Source organism: Lynx canadensis, chromosome A2 (assembly GCF_007474595.2).
Source record: "Lynx canadensis isolate LIC74 chromosome A2, mLynCan4.pri.v2, whole genome shotgun sequence".
NCBI lineage: Eukaryota > Metazoa > Chordata > Mammalia > Carnivora > Felidae > Lynx > Lynx canadensis.
In genome coordinates this window covers 46,120,437-46,136,818 of record NC_044304.2, presented here as the reverse complement: position 1 = coordinate 46,136,818, position 16,382 = coordinate 46,120,437, and the positions used below count along the sequence as shown (strand labels likewise).

General features: G+C 38.2%; 1 protein-coding gene across 1 annotated transcript in view; it reads left to right on the top strand.

The window, feature by feature from the left end:
- The window catches only part of SUMF1 (sulfatase modifying factor 1), a 94,916-nt gene that overhangs the window by 76,344 nt on the left and 2,190 nt on the right, over positions 1 to 16,382 (top strand). Inside the window, exon 8 of the mRNA XM_030307279.1 lies at positions 6,487 to 6,546. Within this exon, the coding sequence (XP_030163139.1) occupies positions 6,487 to 6,546 (60 nt within the window). The remainder of the gene's footprint in view (positions 1 to 6,486; positions 6,547 to 16,382) is intronic.

Sequence of the window (16,382 nt, the reverse complement as noted above, 5' to 3'; positions counted from 1 at the left end):
ATAAAAGAAAGTACCCATTCTGAACAACAGAAGAAAAAAGAGAAAATAAGCGAACGAATGAGCCTCAGGGACCTATGTGACTTTAACAAAAGATCTAACATTTGTGTCATGGCAGTCCTGGAGGAGAGAAGGAAGAGGGTGGGGCTGAGGGAGCACTCAAAGTAGGTACTGGATGCATACCTCCCAGACTGAGGAAAGACTTAATCCTGTAGGTTCAAGAAGTTAAGTGAACCCTAAACAGGACTGTCCCAAAGAAATCCATACCAAGACATCATAATTAAACTGCTGAAAATAAAAGACAAAGAAAAATATTGAAAGAAGGCAGAGGAAAGAATACCTTACCTATAGGGAAAAAGTCAAATCGAATGACAGTGGACTTCTCATCAGAGATCCTAATAAAGGCCCGAGGAAATGGCATGATAGTTTTAAAGCGTTTTCTCTCATGTTTTAAAAATTTTGTTTGATGGTTGAAGCAGAAATTATAGCATAGTCTGATGTGTTTCTAAATGTATTTAGAAGAAGTCTTTCATACATTATTTTTTTAATGTTTATTGTTGAGAGAGAGAGAGAGTGGGGAAGGGCAGAGAGAGAGGGAGAAACAGAATCCGAAGCAGGCTTCAAACTCGGAGCTGTCAGCATAGAGCCTGACTTGTGGCTCAAACTCACTAACCTTGAGATCTTGACCTGAGCCAAAGTCAGATGCTTAACCAACTGAGCCACCCAGGTGCCCCCATACAATTACATTATAAACAGGGGAGGCTAAAGGGATATAAAAGGAGATACGTTTTCTATGTTTCACTGGAATTGGTAAAATAACACCAGTAGACTCTGATGTTTTATATCATCACAGTTTTATATATATGTTTACATGTCACATATATATCTGTAATGTAGGTATAAATGATAAGATATAAACTGTGATTTATATATAAAACTGTGATCTGTATATAAAACTGTGATAATATACATGTATACACACACACACACACACACATATATATATATATATATATATATATATATATAAATGTACACTCAAAACTCTATAGGTAAGTAAAAATGGATTTCTTAACAAAAATGTTTAGGTAATATATAGGAAGACAGGAAAAAGCAAACAGAAACAAAATCATAGAGAACTGACAGAAAACAACAAAATGGTAGATTTAAGTTCTAACATATCAATAATTTCATTAAAAGTACATGCTCTAAATATATCAGTTAAGAGACAGATTGGCAGTGGGGACTAAAAAATATAACCTAATTATATACTGTCTACAAGAAACTCATTTAAAATATAACGATATAAGTGGACTGAAAACAAAATGTTGGGGGACACCTGGGTGGCTCAGTTAGTTAAGTGTCCAACTTCGGCTCAGGTCATAATCTCATGGTTCGTGAGTTTGAGCCCTGCGTTGGACTCCGTGCTGACCGTTCAGAGCCTGGAGCTTGCTTCGGATTCTGTGTGTCCCTCTCTCTATGCCCCTCCTCTGTTAGCACTCTGTCTGTCTCTCAAAAACAAATAAACCTTAAAAAAAAAAATAAAATGTTGGGACAAGAGATACAAACATTAATCAAAAGAAAGCAGGAATGGCTATATTAATACATAAAGTAGACTTCAAAAAATTTTTCATGTTTACTTTTGAGAGAGACAGACATAGTGTGAGCAGGGGAGGGGCAGAGAAAGAAGGAGGCAATTTGAAGCAGGCTCCAGGCTCTGAGCTGTCAGCATAGGACACGGGGCTTGAACCCATGAACCATGAGATCATGACCTGAGCTGAAGTTGGAAGCTTAAATGACCGAGCCACCCACACACTCCTATAAAGTAGACTTTAAAGCAAAGCAAGTTTCCAGAGTCAAGGAAGGATATTCTATAGTGATAAAATGGTTAATCTAACAAGAGGAAATAGAAATACTTAAGAAATTTTTTTTAATGTTTATTTTTGAGAGAGAGAGAGAGAGAGACAGTGTGCGAGCAGGGGAGGGGCAGAGAGAGAGGGAGACACAGAATCTGAAGCAGGCTCTAGGCTCTGAGCTGTCAGCACAGAGCCTGATGTGGGGCTCTAACTCATGGTCCATGACCTGAGCCAAAGTCAGATGCTTAACTGACTGAGCCACCCAGGTGCCCCAGGAAATAGTAATACTAAATGTGTATATACCATTGAATACAGCTGAGACATATGAAGCAAAAACTAATTTAACAGAACATTCAAAGAAGAAATAGACCAATCCACAATTGTAGCTGGAAACTTTCATGCCCCTTTCTCAACAATTGATAGTATAATTACATAGAAAATCAGCAAGGACATAAAATAACAGTGATACAATCAGTGGATAGGATCTAACCAAGATTTCTAGAACAATTACCCTACAACAGCAGAATATCCATTCAAGTAGTCATGGAAAATATACCAATGGAGACCACATCCCACACCATCATATAAACCTCAGTACATTTAAAAAGTTTTAATTGTATAAAGTATAGTCTCCAGCAACAGTGGAGTCACACTGGAAATCCATAACAGAAATAAAATAGGAAAATCTCCAAACACTTAGAAACTAAACAACACACTTCTAAATAATCCATGGGTCATAGGGCAAGCCTTGAGGTAAATCAAACAGTGCCCTGAACTGAATGAGAATGAAGACGTAGATGAATGTGTTACCAGCGAGGAGTGGCCCACGTGGCATCCTCCCGTGCCCCAGGGCCAGATGCTCGCTCCGGGTAACCAACTCCCCACTGGGACACCATGTATAAGAAAATCAGAATAAATGCTTGATTCCGTGTTATGTTCTAAGCAAAAGTGATAGTGCAATAGACTCTTACAGAAATGCCTCATGCCTCATTCTTTTTAATAGCTGTTTAGTAGTCCACACTGTGGACTTTATCAAACAGCATGTTTAATAGTAGTGCTTTTTGACTCTTTGCTGACTGATGAAAATTTGTCCAACTCTGTCCTTTCTGTTTTTTCCCTTGCCATTGTGTTGGGTATAAAAAGGAGGGACAGGGAAGTGTCTCCTGACTACACAAAATGTCGTTGTTAGTTCTCTTATGAAATACATCTTGGCAGGCCTTGAGCACGTTGGCCACCTTCCTTCCTGCAGGCTTGTTTCTCATTCAATAAGCCAGTCATACTGATGAGGGTTCTGTGGTATCTTGTGTGGATTTTTCATTATTGATGGCCTTCATGCCTTCCTACGTGTTTTGAATGAAGATATATTCCCCTGCACTAACACTCAGAGATTGCTTCTTTATCTCTTTTCCTGAGAACTTTAGCTGCACCTTGGCCTTTTGGGATTATTGGGGCAGACATTTAGAACTTGCAGTTTTGGGGGCACCTGGGTGGTTCAGTCGGTTAAGCAACTGACTCTGGATTTTGGCTTAGGTCATGATTTCACAGTTGGTGAGATCAAGTCCTAAAAGTTTGTTAGTGTAACATTAAGCATTTAAGGCCATGGAAATACTGCGACCCTGCAGTGGAATGAAGAATAGACAGTGGCTTAGTCTGTGACTGTTTCTAAGTACCTGGAAATGCTTAGAAAACATGAACTTCTGACCACATAGTTAAAATTTGCAAGTCAACCCAAAGCTATCTACACATTCAATGCAATCCCAATCAAAATTGCACCAGCGTTCTTCTCGAAACTAGAACAAGGAATCCTAAAATTCATATGGAACCACAAAAGGCCCCGAATAGCCAAAGGAATTTTGAAGAAGAAGACCAAAGCAGGAGGCATCACAATCCCAGACTTTAGCCTCTACTACAAAGCTGTAATCATCAAGACAGCATGGTATTGGCACAAAAACAGACACATAGACCAATGGAATAGAATAGAAACCCCAGAACTAGACCCACAAATATATGGCCAACTGATCTTTGACAAAGCAGGAAAGAACATCCAATGGAAAAAAGACAGCCTCTTTAACAAATGGTGCTGGGAGAACTGGACAGCAACATGCAGAAGGTTGAAACTAGACCACTTTCTCACACCATTTACAAAAATAAACTCAAAATGGATAAAGGACCTAAATGTGAGACAGGAAACCATCAAAACCTTAGAGGAGAAAGCAGGAAAAGATCTCTCTGACCTCAGCCGTAGCAATTTCTTACTTGACACATCCCCAAAGGCAAGGGAATTAAAAGCAAAAATGAACTACTGGGAACTTATGAAGATAAGCTTCTGCACAGCAAAGGAAATAATCAACAAAACTAAAAGGCAACCAATGGAATGGGAAAAGATATCTCTACCCTATGATCCAGCAATAGTACTGCTAGGAATTTACCCAAGGGATACAGGAGTACTGATGCATAGGGGCACTTGTACCCCAATGTTTATAGCAGCACTCTCAACAATAGCCAAATTATGGAAAGAGCCTAAATGTCCATCAACTGATGAATGGATAAAGAAATTGTGGTTTATATACACAATGGAGTACTACGTGCCAATGAGAAAGAATGAAATATGGCCCTTTGTAGGAACGTGGATGGAACTGGAGAGTGTTATGCTAAGTGAAATAAGCCATACAGAGAAAGACAGATACCATATGGTTTCACTCTTATGTGGATCCTGAGAAACTTAACAGAAACCCATGGGGGAGGGGAAGGAAAAAAAAAAAAAAAAGAGGTTAGGGTGGGAGAGAGCCAAAGCATAAGAGACTCTTAAAAACTGAGAACAAACTGAGGGTTGATGGGGGGTGGGAGGAAGGGGAGGGTGGGTGATGGGTATTGAGGAGGGCACCTTTTGGGACGAGCACTGGGTGTTGTATGGAAACCAATTTGACAATAAATTTCATATATTGAAAAAATAAAAAAAAAAATCTTTAACTTCAAAAAAAAATTTTGCAAGTCAGTGTGTTAACCATGCTTGGAGAAAACATGATTCTTTTAACTTCTGCCACTTTTGTCTGAGCCCTTGACACTAGACAAGTAGTTGTCAAGAAAAAGGAAAACTAAGATAAGCAGCATTATTCAACTGTCTCTTGTGTTCAGTAGACAAAAAGTAGGCAGCTGTGTGATTAGTTGATTTTTTTTGCATAATAGGGGAAAAGCAAAAAGATCCTTGTAGCCCCCAAACTTCCCGTATGTGGTTCTGGTTTGTAGGAGGTTATTGGTACTTCTCAGATGTTCTTTGCATGGCTAATCTGATGTTGAGGCCCTTTTATCCTGGCAACTGAAGTTTTAGGATGTTCATTTCCAGTGCACTTCTATCCAAAGCTCTCCTTAGAAAAAATAGTCTTACCTCTTGGCTGGCTGTTTCTGGCTTCAATTTTCATTACAGTGGTAGTCACTGTGTGTTCTTGCCTCCTCTTAGGGATTGTCCAATTTCCTCCATTTCTGGTCCCATTACAGGGAGTGTAATGGACTCAAACCAGCTGCCTGGGTGTGAATCCTTGTTCTGCCACTTGCTTAACTTACATCAGAAGTTGTTATGGAGGGGCGCCTGGGTGACTCAGTCAGTTAAGTGTCTGGCTTTGGCTCAGGTCATGATCTCACGGTTCATGAGTTCAAGCCCTGTGTCCGGGCTCTGTGCTGACACTTCAGAGCCTGGAGCCTGCTTCGGATTCCGTGTCTCCCTCTCTTTCTGCCCCTCCCTCACTCACATTTTGTCTCTCTCAAAAATAAACAAACATTAAAAATTTAAAAAAAAAAGTTGTTGTTATAGAGAGGGGTACCTGGCTGGCTCAGTTGGTGGAGCATGTGACTCTTGATCTTGGGGTTGTGAGTTTGAGCCCCATGTTGAGTACAGAGATTACTTAAAACTAAAATCTTAAAAAAAAGTTGTTATGGAGATTACATGGGTTAATATTTGCATCCATGCTTGGTTCATAGTAAGCACTATATAAATCTTTTTGGAAAAGATAAACTGTGTTCTATAGCTTGATTGTGGTGGTGGTTACATGCCTATACATTTGTCAAAATTCATCAGGCATGTGCATTTAAAAAGGCTTAACAAGGTTAAAGTTTACTGTACGTAAATTATACCTCAATAAACCTGACCTAAATTTTTTTTAAAAGATAAAAGGCAAATTTCCTCAGTCAGCAAAGGGTTTACTAGGTGTTACACAGTAGGATTATAAAAACATAATTCAAAGAGACTAGCCAGTCTAGTTGAACAAGTCAGTTGTTATGCAGGATAAATTTGCATATCAGTTGAGAAGGTGATATAAACGTACTGCCAAGCAGCTTGTTAGTCATCTAGGTGAGAAATGCTATTTAGAGGTGAGATTGCTTACTATAGTCATAAAGATTTTATCAAAGTGGGAACCTGAGCGGGACCTTAAAGGATGGGTAGGATTTGGAGAGGTGGGCATTTGGGAAGGTGCATGGGTTCAGGGTGCATGGGTTCACGGGTTTTCTGCCCACAGGTGGAAAAGCACGTAGAAAGTTAAGGCAGCTGTGGAAGAGCTGGTTGGACTAAAATGAACTCTCGGCCAGTCTGTGAGGAGCATCTGTGTTCTCTGGGCTAATGAGTTCTCTTAATCCACAGAAAGGCCCCCCTTCTGGGAAAGACCGGGTGAAGAAAGGTGGATCCTACATGTGCCATAAGGTGAGTCAGGTCATTACATTCTGTTTTGGTGTACTCACAGCTCATTAATGGAACCACTGTCATTAGCCCTAAAATGTCCCATCACTTCTGTGAATATATACCTATCTTCATCAAAACCAAAAAAAAAATAAAATAAAATAAAAAAATAGTCATCTCAAATTTGGACACAGGCATGGGGAAAAACAGCAGAGGTTGTGAATCTTTTGTTAACCAGATTCCATCTGTTGAAACTTGATCCCTTTGAGAGACCTTTATTGTCCCCTGAACCAGGGTGGGCTATATACTATTTCCAGCATGCTTATTTGGAAGTACACCCTTAATTTATTTGAGATTATATCTGGATACTCTGGAGATTAAGGTAGGGTTAGAAATGGAGGGTGGATTGTGCTGTACTGGAATGGAAACATCACAAATGTTCTAGGTATAATGGGTGTGCTCTATGAAATAAGCATCAATCTCAGAGAGTGTTTCTGCTCTTTGGGCTATGATTTCAGTGTCAGAACTGGTTGTTCTTGGGTAGTCAGCGTGAGTTGGTGTTTCATGAATAACCTTTTTAAGGAGTTTGGAAATTGAATACCACCTCTCCCTTTTTTCTTTAAATCATATATTTTTAGTATCTCCAACACTTGAGCTTCTTTCTATCCCTATGCAAAGATGGCATTTTGCAGATGGTTATTACAAGAAGTTTCCTATGGTAATTCAGTCAGTCCAGGCAGTTAGAGACTTAAAACAACCTATCAGGGCTCCACGTTAAGTTACTAATTTAACGATGGATGTACTATCAAACTTTACCTTAAAACTGTGGTTCTCAAACTTTATTGCATGTTATAATCATCTGGGATCCATAAAAAAGACTGTTGCCTGTTTCCCCACTCACTTCATTTTGATTTCTCTGGAGTGTGGCCTGGGCTTCAGGATTTTAAAGTCTCAAGGGGTTTAAAACATTCTGCAAAGTTTGGAAACCACTAGTCTCTAGAGAATCTCTGGGGGTGCTCAGTCAGTTGAGCATCTGATTTTGATTCAGGTCATGATCTCGCAGTTTGTGGTTTCAAGCCTCACCTCGGGTTCTGTGCTGACAGCTCAGAGCCTGGAGCCTGCTTCAGATTCTATGTCCCCCTTTCTGTCTGCTCCTCCCCACTCACACTCTGTCTTTCTCTCAAAAATAAACATAAAAAAATGTTTTTAAGAGAATCTCTGTAGATTGTATGTGTGTCTTCTGTATTTCTTAAAAATTTTAATCCAGTTATTTAAGTGAGGTTTATAATTGAGTTTATTTTATGCTTTACACCTACATTAATAACAAGATGCATAGAAATTTATCTTTACAATTCTAACTTGAAATAAAAACATTGCCCTAGGTCACCCAGTACTTTTAAATGTTCACATACATTAGTCTTTAGTCCCAGATTTTTTCTCTTATTCAAGCTGTTACTTCAAGTATATTGAATCCTCTTACTGGGGAAATGGAATTCCATGAAAAACAGGTGAATTTCTCTTTGAAGAATAGTATCTCAAAACCTTAATTACCTCCAGTTGTGTTTCTGACATATGGCACTTTTAAAAATTGAGAATCCATTTACTCTGTAAGAATTGAGGACCAGAAGATTTTCCCTCAAGAAAGTAAGAGAAAATGAAGCTTGTAAAAAACATTTAAGTGTGAACACTAAATGTATTTCATTGCCATGGATATGAATGTGTTTACTTTAACATTTAATATTATTTGCTTATTTTAAATCTGTATTTTCATAAGCTTCTCAGTTTATTATTTTAAAATATTTTTTATCCTAATACATGTTTTTAATAAATAAATATACGTGGTATAATTGGTTTATCTTGTGTTCTGCAACCTTTGTCAACTCATTTGTACTAGTAATGTTTTTGTAGATTCTGTTGGTTTTTCTGCATAGCTGGTTATATCATCTGTGAATATAGACAATTTTACTTCTTTTAAAATATTTATTACTTTTTTCTTGCCGTATTGCATTAGCTAGAACCTTCAGTATAGCATTGAATATGACTGGTAAGAACAGACATTTTTGCCTCATTTTTTATCTTAAGGGGATAAAAAATCAACTTTTCAAAATTAGTTATACTAGCTATAGTGTTTTCAGAGATGTTCTGTATAAGTTCAAGGAAGTTTCCTTCTATTCCTAGCTTCTTGAGAATTTTTATCAGAAATAGATATAAATTTTGCTGGATGCCTTTTCTGCAGCTGTTGAGATGTTTGTATGGTTTTTCTTTTTCACTCTGTTAATATGGTGAATACATTCATAGATTTTCAGTTTTCAAATGTTAAACCATCTTTGCCTTCCTAGAGTGTGCTAATTTAGGTATGATGTATTATCATGAGGTATGATGTATTATGTATAAATTATGGATTCAGTTTATTAAAATGTTGAGCATTTTTGCATATATGTTCATGATTGGTATTGGTCGCTTGTTTTCTTGTTGGGTTTTGGTATCAGTGTACTGTTGGATTTATACATTGAATTGGTAAATATTCCCTTATCTTCAATTTTCTGGAATAGTTCATGTAGAATTAGCAGTATTTCTTCCTTAAATGTTTGATAGAATTCCCCCACTCCAGGGAAACCATTTAGGAGTAGAGTTGTAACCATAAAATTAATTTAGTTAATAGCTACAAGGTTATGCAGATTATATTTCCTCTTTATTAATCTCTGGGAATTTGTGTCTTTAAGGAATTTGTTTATTTCATCTGAGTTGTTGAATTTACTGGCAAAATCTCTGCCCTGCTGTTTGTCCATTTATATTTAATGTGATTATTGATATGGGTGAATTTAAATTTGCCCTTTTGATATTTTTAGTCTTTTTTGTCTCATCTGTTTCTTTTCTCTGTTTTTGACCTCTTTTGGTTAAGCATTTGTTATCGCTCTATTCTCTCTCCTTTGGTTTATTAGCTAAAACTCTTTGTCTTAAAATTTTAGGGTTTCATTTAGAGCTTATATTACATATCTTTAGCTTTTCTTAATCTACTTGCAAGATAAATTTTAATTTAGTTATGCTCAGAGTGATAGAGTATTCTAGAAGAGGAATAGCAGAGTAACAAAACATAGTTAGATCCATGGGAATTTTCAGAAAAAAAAAAAAACAAAAAAACAGTAGCTCTAGGATCTTGATCAAGTTAATTGTAGATGATAGAGGTAATTAACATCAGTCTGTCAGGAGAAACAACACAGTGTTGGCTGTGAATTGCTTTCAGAGCACTTATCCTTTCCACTAGATTAAGAGTGGCAGCTATTATTAAATTATTGAGCTATAGACTCTGAAATTAGATCTGAGTTGGAGTTCTATAACTTCTTGCTAGTCTGTTGTCTTAGGAAAATTACTTATCCTTTCTCAGCCTCAGTTTTCACGTTTGTAAAATGCACACCATAATTGCACCTACTGTATGGTTCTTATGAGTAAAGAATGGACCAAGTATATAAGCATGACTAATACCATCATCATTAACCATCATGTTTGTTATCATTAGATTGTTTTTTCCCCTCTCCTTTTGAATAAGGAGCCAACCAATGAACTAACTTGAGAGGCAGAATCCTTGAAATGATTGTTTCGGCATAGGTGAAGATCAGTAAAAGAAAGGAAATTGCTGTAAAGAAAAAAAAAATGTTGGGGCGACTGGGTGGCCCAGTCGGTTAAGCGTCCGACTTCAGCTCAGGTCATGATCTCATGGTGCGTGAGTTCGAGCCCCGCGTCGGGCTCTGTGCTGACAGCTCATAGGCTGGAGCCCGTTTCAGATTCTGTGTCTCCCTCTCTCTCTGCCCCTCCCCTGTTCATGCTCTGTCTCTCTCTGTCTCAAAAATAAATAAACATAAAAAAAAAGAAAAAAAAATGTTGAAGTTCATTTCGAAAAAAATCACCCTGCTTAGAAGAGGACTTACTTTTGATCATGGACCAGAGCTAGTTGGCATGATTAAAGTAAGCTCTGATGATTATTCATAACTTTTTGAAAGTCCATCTGAAGTACAGCTTTAGTAATGAGAAGAGAGCACAGAATGAAAAACTATGAGTCAACACAGCATTGGGTTAAGAGCCTAGACTCTGAAATGGGATTGAAAAGGCTTGGATCCACCACTTACAAAACCGGGTGACCCTAGGCACACTATTAGCATCTCTGTGCCTCAATTTTTCCTGTGTGTACAATGCAGATGTGAATAATACCTTCCTCAGAGGATTAGTGGGAGGGCTAAGTGAATTAATACATGTGAACTTTTTAGAACAGTTCATATAGTAAGTACTCAAGAAATATTAGCTGTTGTTCTTGGATGTTGTTAGACTAATCCCTGTGGGGTATTTATCCCAACTCATAATATGGAGGAAATCCTCACTCTCCTGCCATTTTACACCAAGATTACCAAGAAAGGAGTTGATTTAGTTGTCAATGGCAAGAGCAGTGGATGTGAAATTGAGAGACCAGGATTCTGCTGAGGTGATTTTATGTAATGATTTCTTTTTTTTTCACAATGAGCTATAATTTCCTTAAAACTTCCCTTTATTCCTGAAAGTTGTCTTCTCATAAAAACCATATTGCTGTCCCACTTGACTTCAGTGCCCCAAGGCTGGTAAGTCATTATCTTAAATGGATTGTTTCTGAGTCCAGGATCACATTCTTAGTGTAGATATTGAGATCAGTTTTACACAATAATTATCCATTTTAATGAAAAGGGGCTAATACAGGTCCTTGCCACTACCTGTGTTCTTAATTAGTAAAATGACCCATATTTCAGCCACTCAAAGACCTAACATCATTAATAACCATTTTTGGTGCTAAAAGTAGAGTTGGAAAAAAAGGAAAAGCAATGAGGACATTAAAATCAGGCCATTTTCTGCTTTAAATATGTGTTCCATTAGTTGCCCATTATTCGAATTTAAAATGAACTACTTACTAATAAATGTTTGCTGAGTGAATGAGTTCATTTGAAATGGAATGATGATGTGAACGGTCTCTCTTATGGTGGTCCTGACCTCCCAAACTTTAATTTACAGTGGCCTTGCTTTTTAGGGCTCAATTCTTCACAGCCATTTAGGTTAATGGAAGATTTTAGGGTCTGCTATGATCTCATAAAGACTAGCTCTTTTTGTTGTCACTGATTTTAAGCTTGTTTGTTTTACAGAAGCAAACATTCATTACATGAAAATCAGAAAATAATAAACATAAAAATGAAAATAAAAACCACTCATCCTGCTTCCTGAAGTAAACTGTTGATAGTATTTTACCCACACTTTTTGGTACACTTCTATTTCTTTCCCTCCCCAAATGGAATTATTCATTATGTGCCAGGGTCTTCAGATACGGCTGTTGTAAAAATCTCTTACGTATCATGGATCTTTTTTCTTCTATCTTATGTCACAGCCTCACGTTCCTTCTGAACACAGTGCTCCGGGCAGGCATGGTTTGTCAGAGTTGTTACAGCCTGCGTTTTGTGGCATATGGACAACATCTTATTTTAAAATAGTTTTTTATATAATTTGAGGGATAAGTTGCATATAGAAATATGCCATCCAACAAAGACCTTAGTCCCATGCCTTCCTACACATATTCCTCATTTTTCCCATTTTTATAGCAAATGCCTTTGGCATTTATGTAGCAAATGCACAGTTGACCCTTGAACAATGTAGCACTTAGGGGCACCAACCCCCCAGGCAGTCAAAAAGCTGCATAAAACTTTTAACTCTCCCCAAACTTAACTACTAGTAACTTCCTGTTGATCAGAAACCTTATCAAGCACATAGTTGATTAACACACATTTTGTGTGTTATATGTATTACATACTGTATTCTTTAAAAACTTTTTTTAATGCTTATTTATTTTTGAGGGAGAGACAGAGCACGAGTGGGGGAGGGGCAGAGAGAGAGGGAGACACAGAATCTCAAGCAGGCTCCAGGCTCTGAGCTGTCAGCACAGAGCCCAACGCGGGGCTCAAACACATGGACCAGAAGATCATGACCTGAGCTGAAGTCGGACACTTAACCGACTGAGCCACCCAGGGTCCCCTTACATACTGTATTCTTAAAGTAAGTTAGAGAAAAGAAAACAATAAGAAAATTATAAGGAGAAGAGGAAATACATTTACAGTAGTCCTGTATTTATTGAAAAACTGTACCTAAATGGAACTGTGTAGTTCAGACCCATGTTGTTCAAGGGTCAGCTGTAAATCCATATTCGGATACTGGCAGTATTATCTTTCCAACATAAGGTTTTAAGACCTGTAGAGAAGCTGGCTATTGCTTTTGTTTTAATGAGAAAGCAGATGAACCCCAAAATGTCAGGTAAGACAAAGTTAGTTTCTATAATTAAGAGTGTTATGTTCATTATAAAGTAACAGTTACAGTAACTTCCATGTGTCTGATGCTTTGCTTTTTTATGTCAAGAGAAGATAAAGGATTTTAAAAAATGTCTTTTAATGTTTATTTTATTTATATATTTATATATAGAGAGAGAACGAGTGGGGAAGGGGCAGAGACAGAGGGAGAGAGAATCCCAAGCAGGCTCTGCACTTAGCAGTGCACAACCTGTGAGACGGGACACTCAACCGACTGAGCCACCCAGGCGCCCCAAGATGAAGCATTTTGACATTTTCCCATTAATAGCCCCATTTCATCGATGGGGGGACAGATTGAGAAAGGCTTTACCTGAGGTTAAATCGCTAATGCGTCTTGGATTTTGCTCTTTCTTTTCATAAATTAGTGCAATGTTTGTCATGATTTCCATTTGTATAAAGCCCAAATTCTTTCTGGTGAGAAGACCACCTGTATTGTAACTCCATCCTATTTACCCATGTTTCCTGCTTTTTATCACTTATTGTCTTTATACAGTGATTGCTTTTGCCTGGAATTACTGTTCTCCAAACCTTTGGGCAACTCAGCTCATCTGGCACCACCTCAGAGAGGCCTTCCCAGGACACCTTGTCTAAAGTAGCCACCTAGTCAGTGCCACTCCTCTCTCCCTATTTTACTTTCTTCCAAGCTGACCACTACCAGAAACCATCTTGAATTTATCCATTCATTTATTGTCTAACTAATCCCTGTTGAATGTAAGCTTCTTGAAGACAGTTGCATTGTCTGTCTTGTTCCCCATCTTATCCCTCGTGCCCAGAATAGCATCTAGCATGTTGTGAAATCTCAAATATTTAATGAGTAAATAAACCCTGCTCTGACATGATCAGGCTATGGCCTTGCTATCCCCTTAAGTTGCCTGAATTTTTCCATTTTCATGCCTCTGATGTCATTGTCTTCTCTACTTAATATACCTTCTTTCTTCCTTTCTGAATTCTATAAATCATTGTTGCTCAAACTGCAGCCTATTGGTCCCATAGCATCAGCAGCACCTAAAACCTTGTTAGAAATGCAAATTCTTGGACTCTGCACCACATGTACTGAATCAGAACCTTTAGGTGTCTGGCCTGGGAATAGGTACTTAAGCTCTTCAGGCTATTCTTTTTTTTTTTTTTTTTTTTTTAATTTAAATCCAAGTTAGTTAACATAATAGTGTAATAATGATTTCAGGAATAGAATTTAGTGAGTCATCACTTACATATAACACCCCATGCTCATTCCAACAAGGCCCTCCTTAATTCTCATTGCCCATTTAGCCCATCCCCTCATCCAGCACCCCTCCAGCAACCCTCAATTTGTTGTCTCTATTTAAGAGTCTCTTATGGTTTGTCTTCCTCTCTGTTATTTTTGCTTCCCTTCCCCTATTTTATTGTTTCTTAAATTCCACATATGAGCAAAATTATATAGTTGTCTTACTCTGACTTATTTCACTTAGCCTAATACGTTCTAGTTCCATCCACATTGTTGCAAATGGCAAGATTTCATTCTTTTTGATTGTCTTCAGGCTATTCTTAAATGTATACTCAAGTTAGAAGACCGCTGCTGTAATTATGTCAATCCAGCCATGGCCCGGTTTTGCCTTCTAGAAGTCTTTACTAAAGACTTTGGCATTCTACAAGGGACAATTCCTTCACCTGAATTAGTAAAAAAAAAAAAAAAAAAAAAAAAAAAAAACCCAAAAAACAAAAAACCTCAGGCTCTTTTAACCCTAGCCTGTTTTATAACCGTTTGATGTACAGCCATTGTTTCCGCAACCAGCCTGTGATCTGCAGCAGGACAGGACCATGCGTACAGTCAGGCTTCCTCTAGGCTGTGCACAACAGGCAATCAGGAAGTGCTTGCTTGTTTTCTGCCGTGTGTGGTGCAGTTATGGAACAAGAATGTCCATGTCTAGATGCCTGCCTCTCCCTGAATTCGATTCTTGCTCCAGTGTCAAATTCACTACACATAGTTGGTAGCACGGAGTCCTGGATTGTCCCCCGGAGTTTGATTCTAGAAATACCAAAGCACTGCTTGACAGCAGCCTGGTGAGTAGGGCCTCTGTGGGATGAGGCTTCTGCTGCATCCCCCTGTGTGATAAACTAGACATTTTAGAGCTGCACGCCAGGCACAGGCAGTATAGCAGATGCCATCAGCTTTTCACTCTTCCAGGTATATTTTTTTATTCATCTTCCCTCTCTCTGCCTGAGTATTGGTAATATGTTATATTCCTCACTGACCACAGGGAAAATGAGAAAATTGGTTGCTACTGTTTCACTATCTATGGAAGACAAACCACTGTGTCTTTCTTTTTATGATAGATATACTCTGGAGAATTTCTGTGGCAGCTTTGGAGATAATTTTTTTTATTTTTAATTAAGAAATGTTTTTAAGGTTTTTTTGATTTGAGAGAGAGGAGGGGCAGAAGGAGAGAGTGAGAATCCCAAGTAGGTTCCATGCTCAACACAGAGCCTGATGAGGGGCTCAATCTCAACAACTGTGAGATCATGATCTGAGCTGAAATCAAGATCTCAGCTTAACTAACTGAGCCAACCAGGCACCTCAAGAGATCATTTTTATGCAGGTTAGAAACACTCACCTTTTGTTTGAGAAAGGAGAGTAAGAATTCAGAAAAAAATAAAAACCTCTTTCATGCAGACCTATTTCCCCCACCCCCCCCGCCCCCCCCAATGATCTCTCCTTCCTGAGTCCCAAAGTTTCTTTGTGTAGTAGTTTCTGTAACCACCTGGCAGACGCTTTAGTTTCAGTGGGCTGACTCAGCATTAATGCTCATGCTACACAAGATAACTAGTTTATTTTCATTCTCTGTTATTTTGGATCAAAGTACAGTCCTAGGATATGAGAGTTCTGTGCATGGTTGTTTTTGGAATGTGGAAACTTTTGATGTATTTAAGTCAGCTGTGGTTATTCACTGAATACCTACTACGTGCCCATCCATGAGTGTTAGTCCTTCTTATTTGTGCAAGTATGCATGTACATGCAGGATGAATGCATTAGAGGTGGGAGGGGAGCATGAGATGTGCTGTCTTTCCATCTAGGAGTATAGAATCTTGCCTCGGAGGCACATGCGCCATGGTCAGACCTGGGTTCAAATTCTGCTTCCTTCAACAACTATGTCATCTTGGATGACTCATTTAATTCCTCTGTGCTGTTATGATTAAATGAAATAACACTTGAAGTGTCTAACATGCCTGACGTGTACTAGGTGCTCAGTGTCTGTGTGTGTGTGTGTTTGTGCACATGTATATATGTGTTCTCTGTCCCTGTAAGAGAAAACAGATACAAAACATCCACACACACAGCAGTGTGTAGCCAATCCAAAAGCAGTGTATTTCAAAAAATGTTTTTCACAGCCTTTCATACTTTTTATGTTCCTAGGCTTGTTTTTTAATTTTTGCCAATCTGAATCAAAAAGAATGAAATCTTGCCATTTGCAGCTACGTGGATGGAACTAGAGGGCATTATGCTAAGTGAAATTA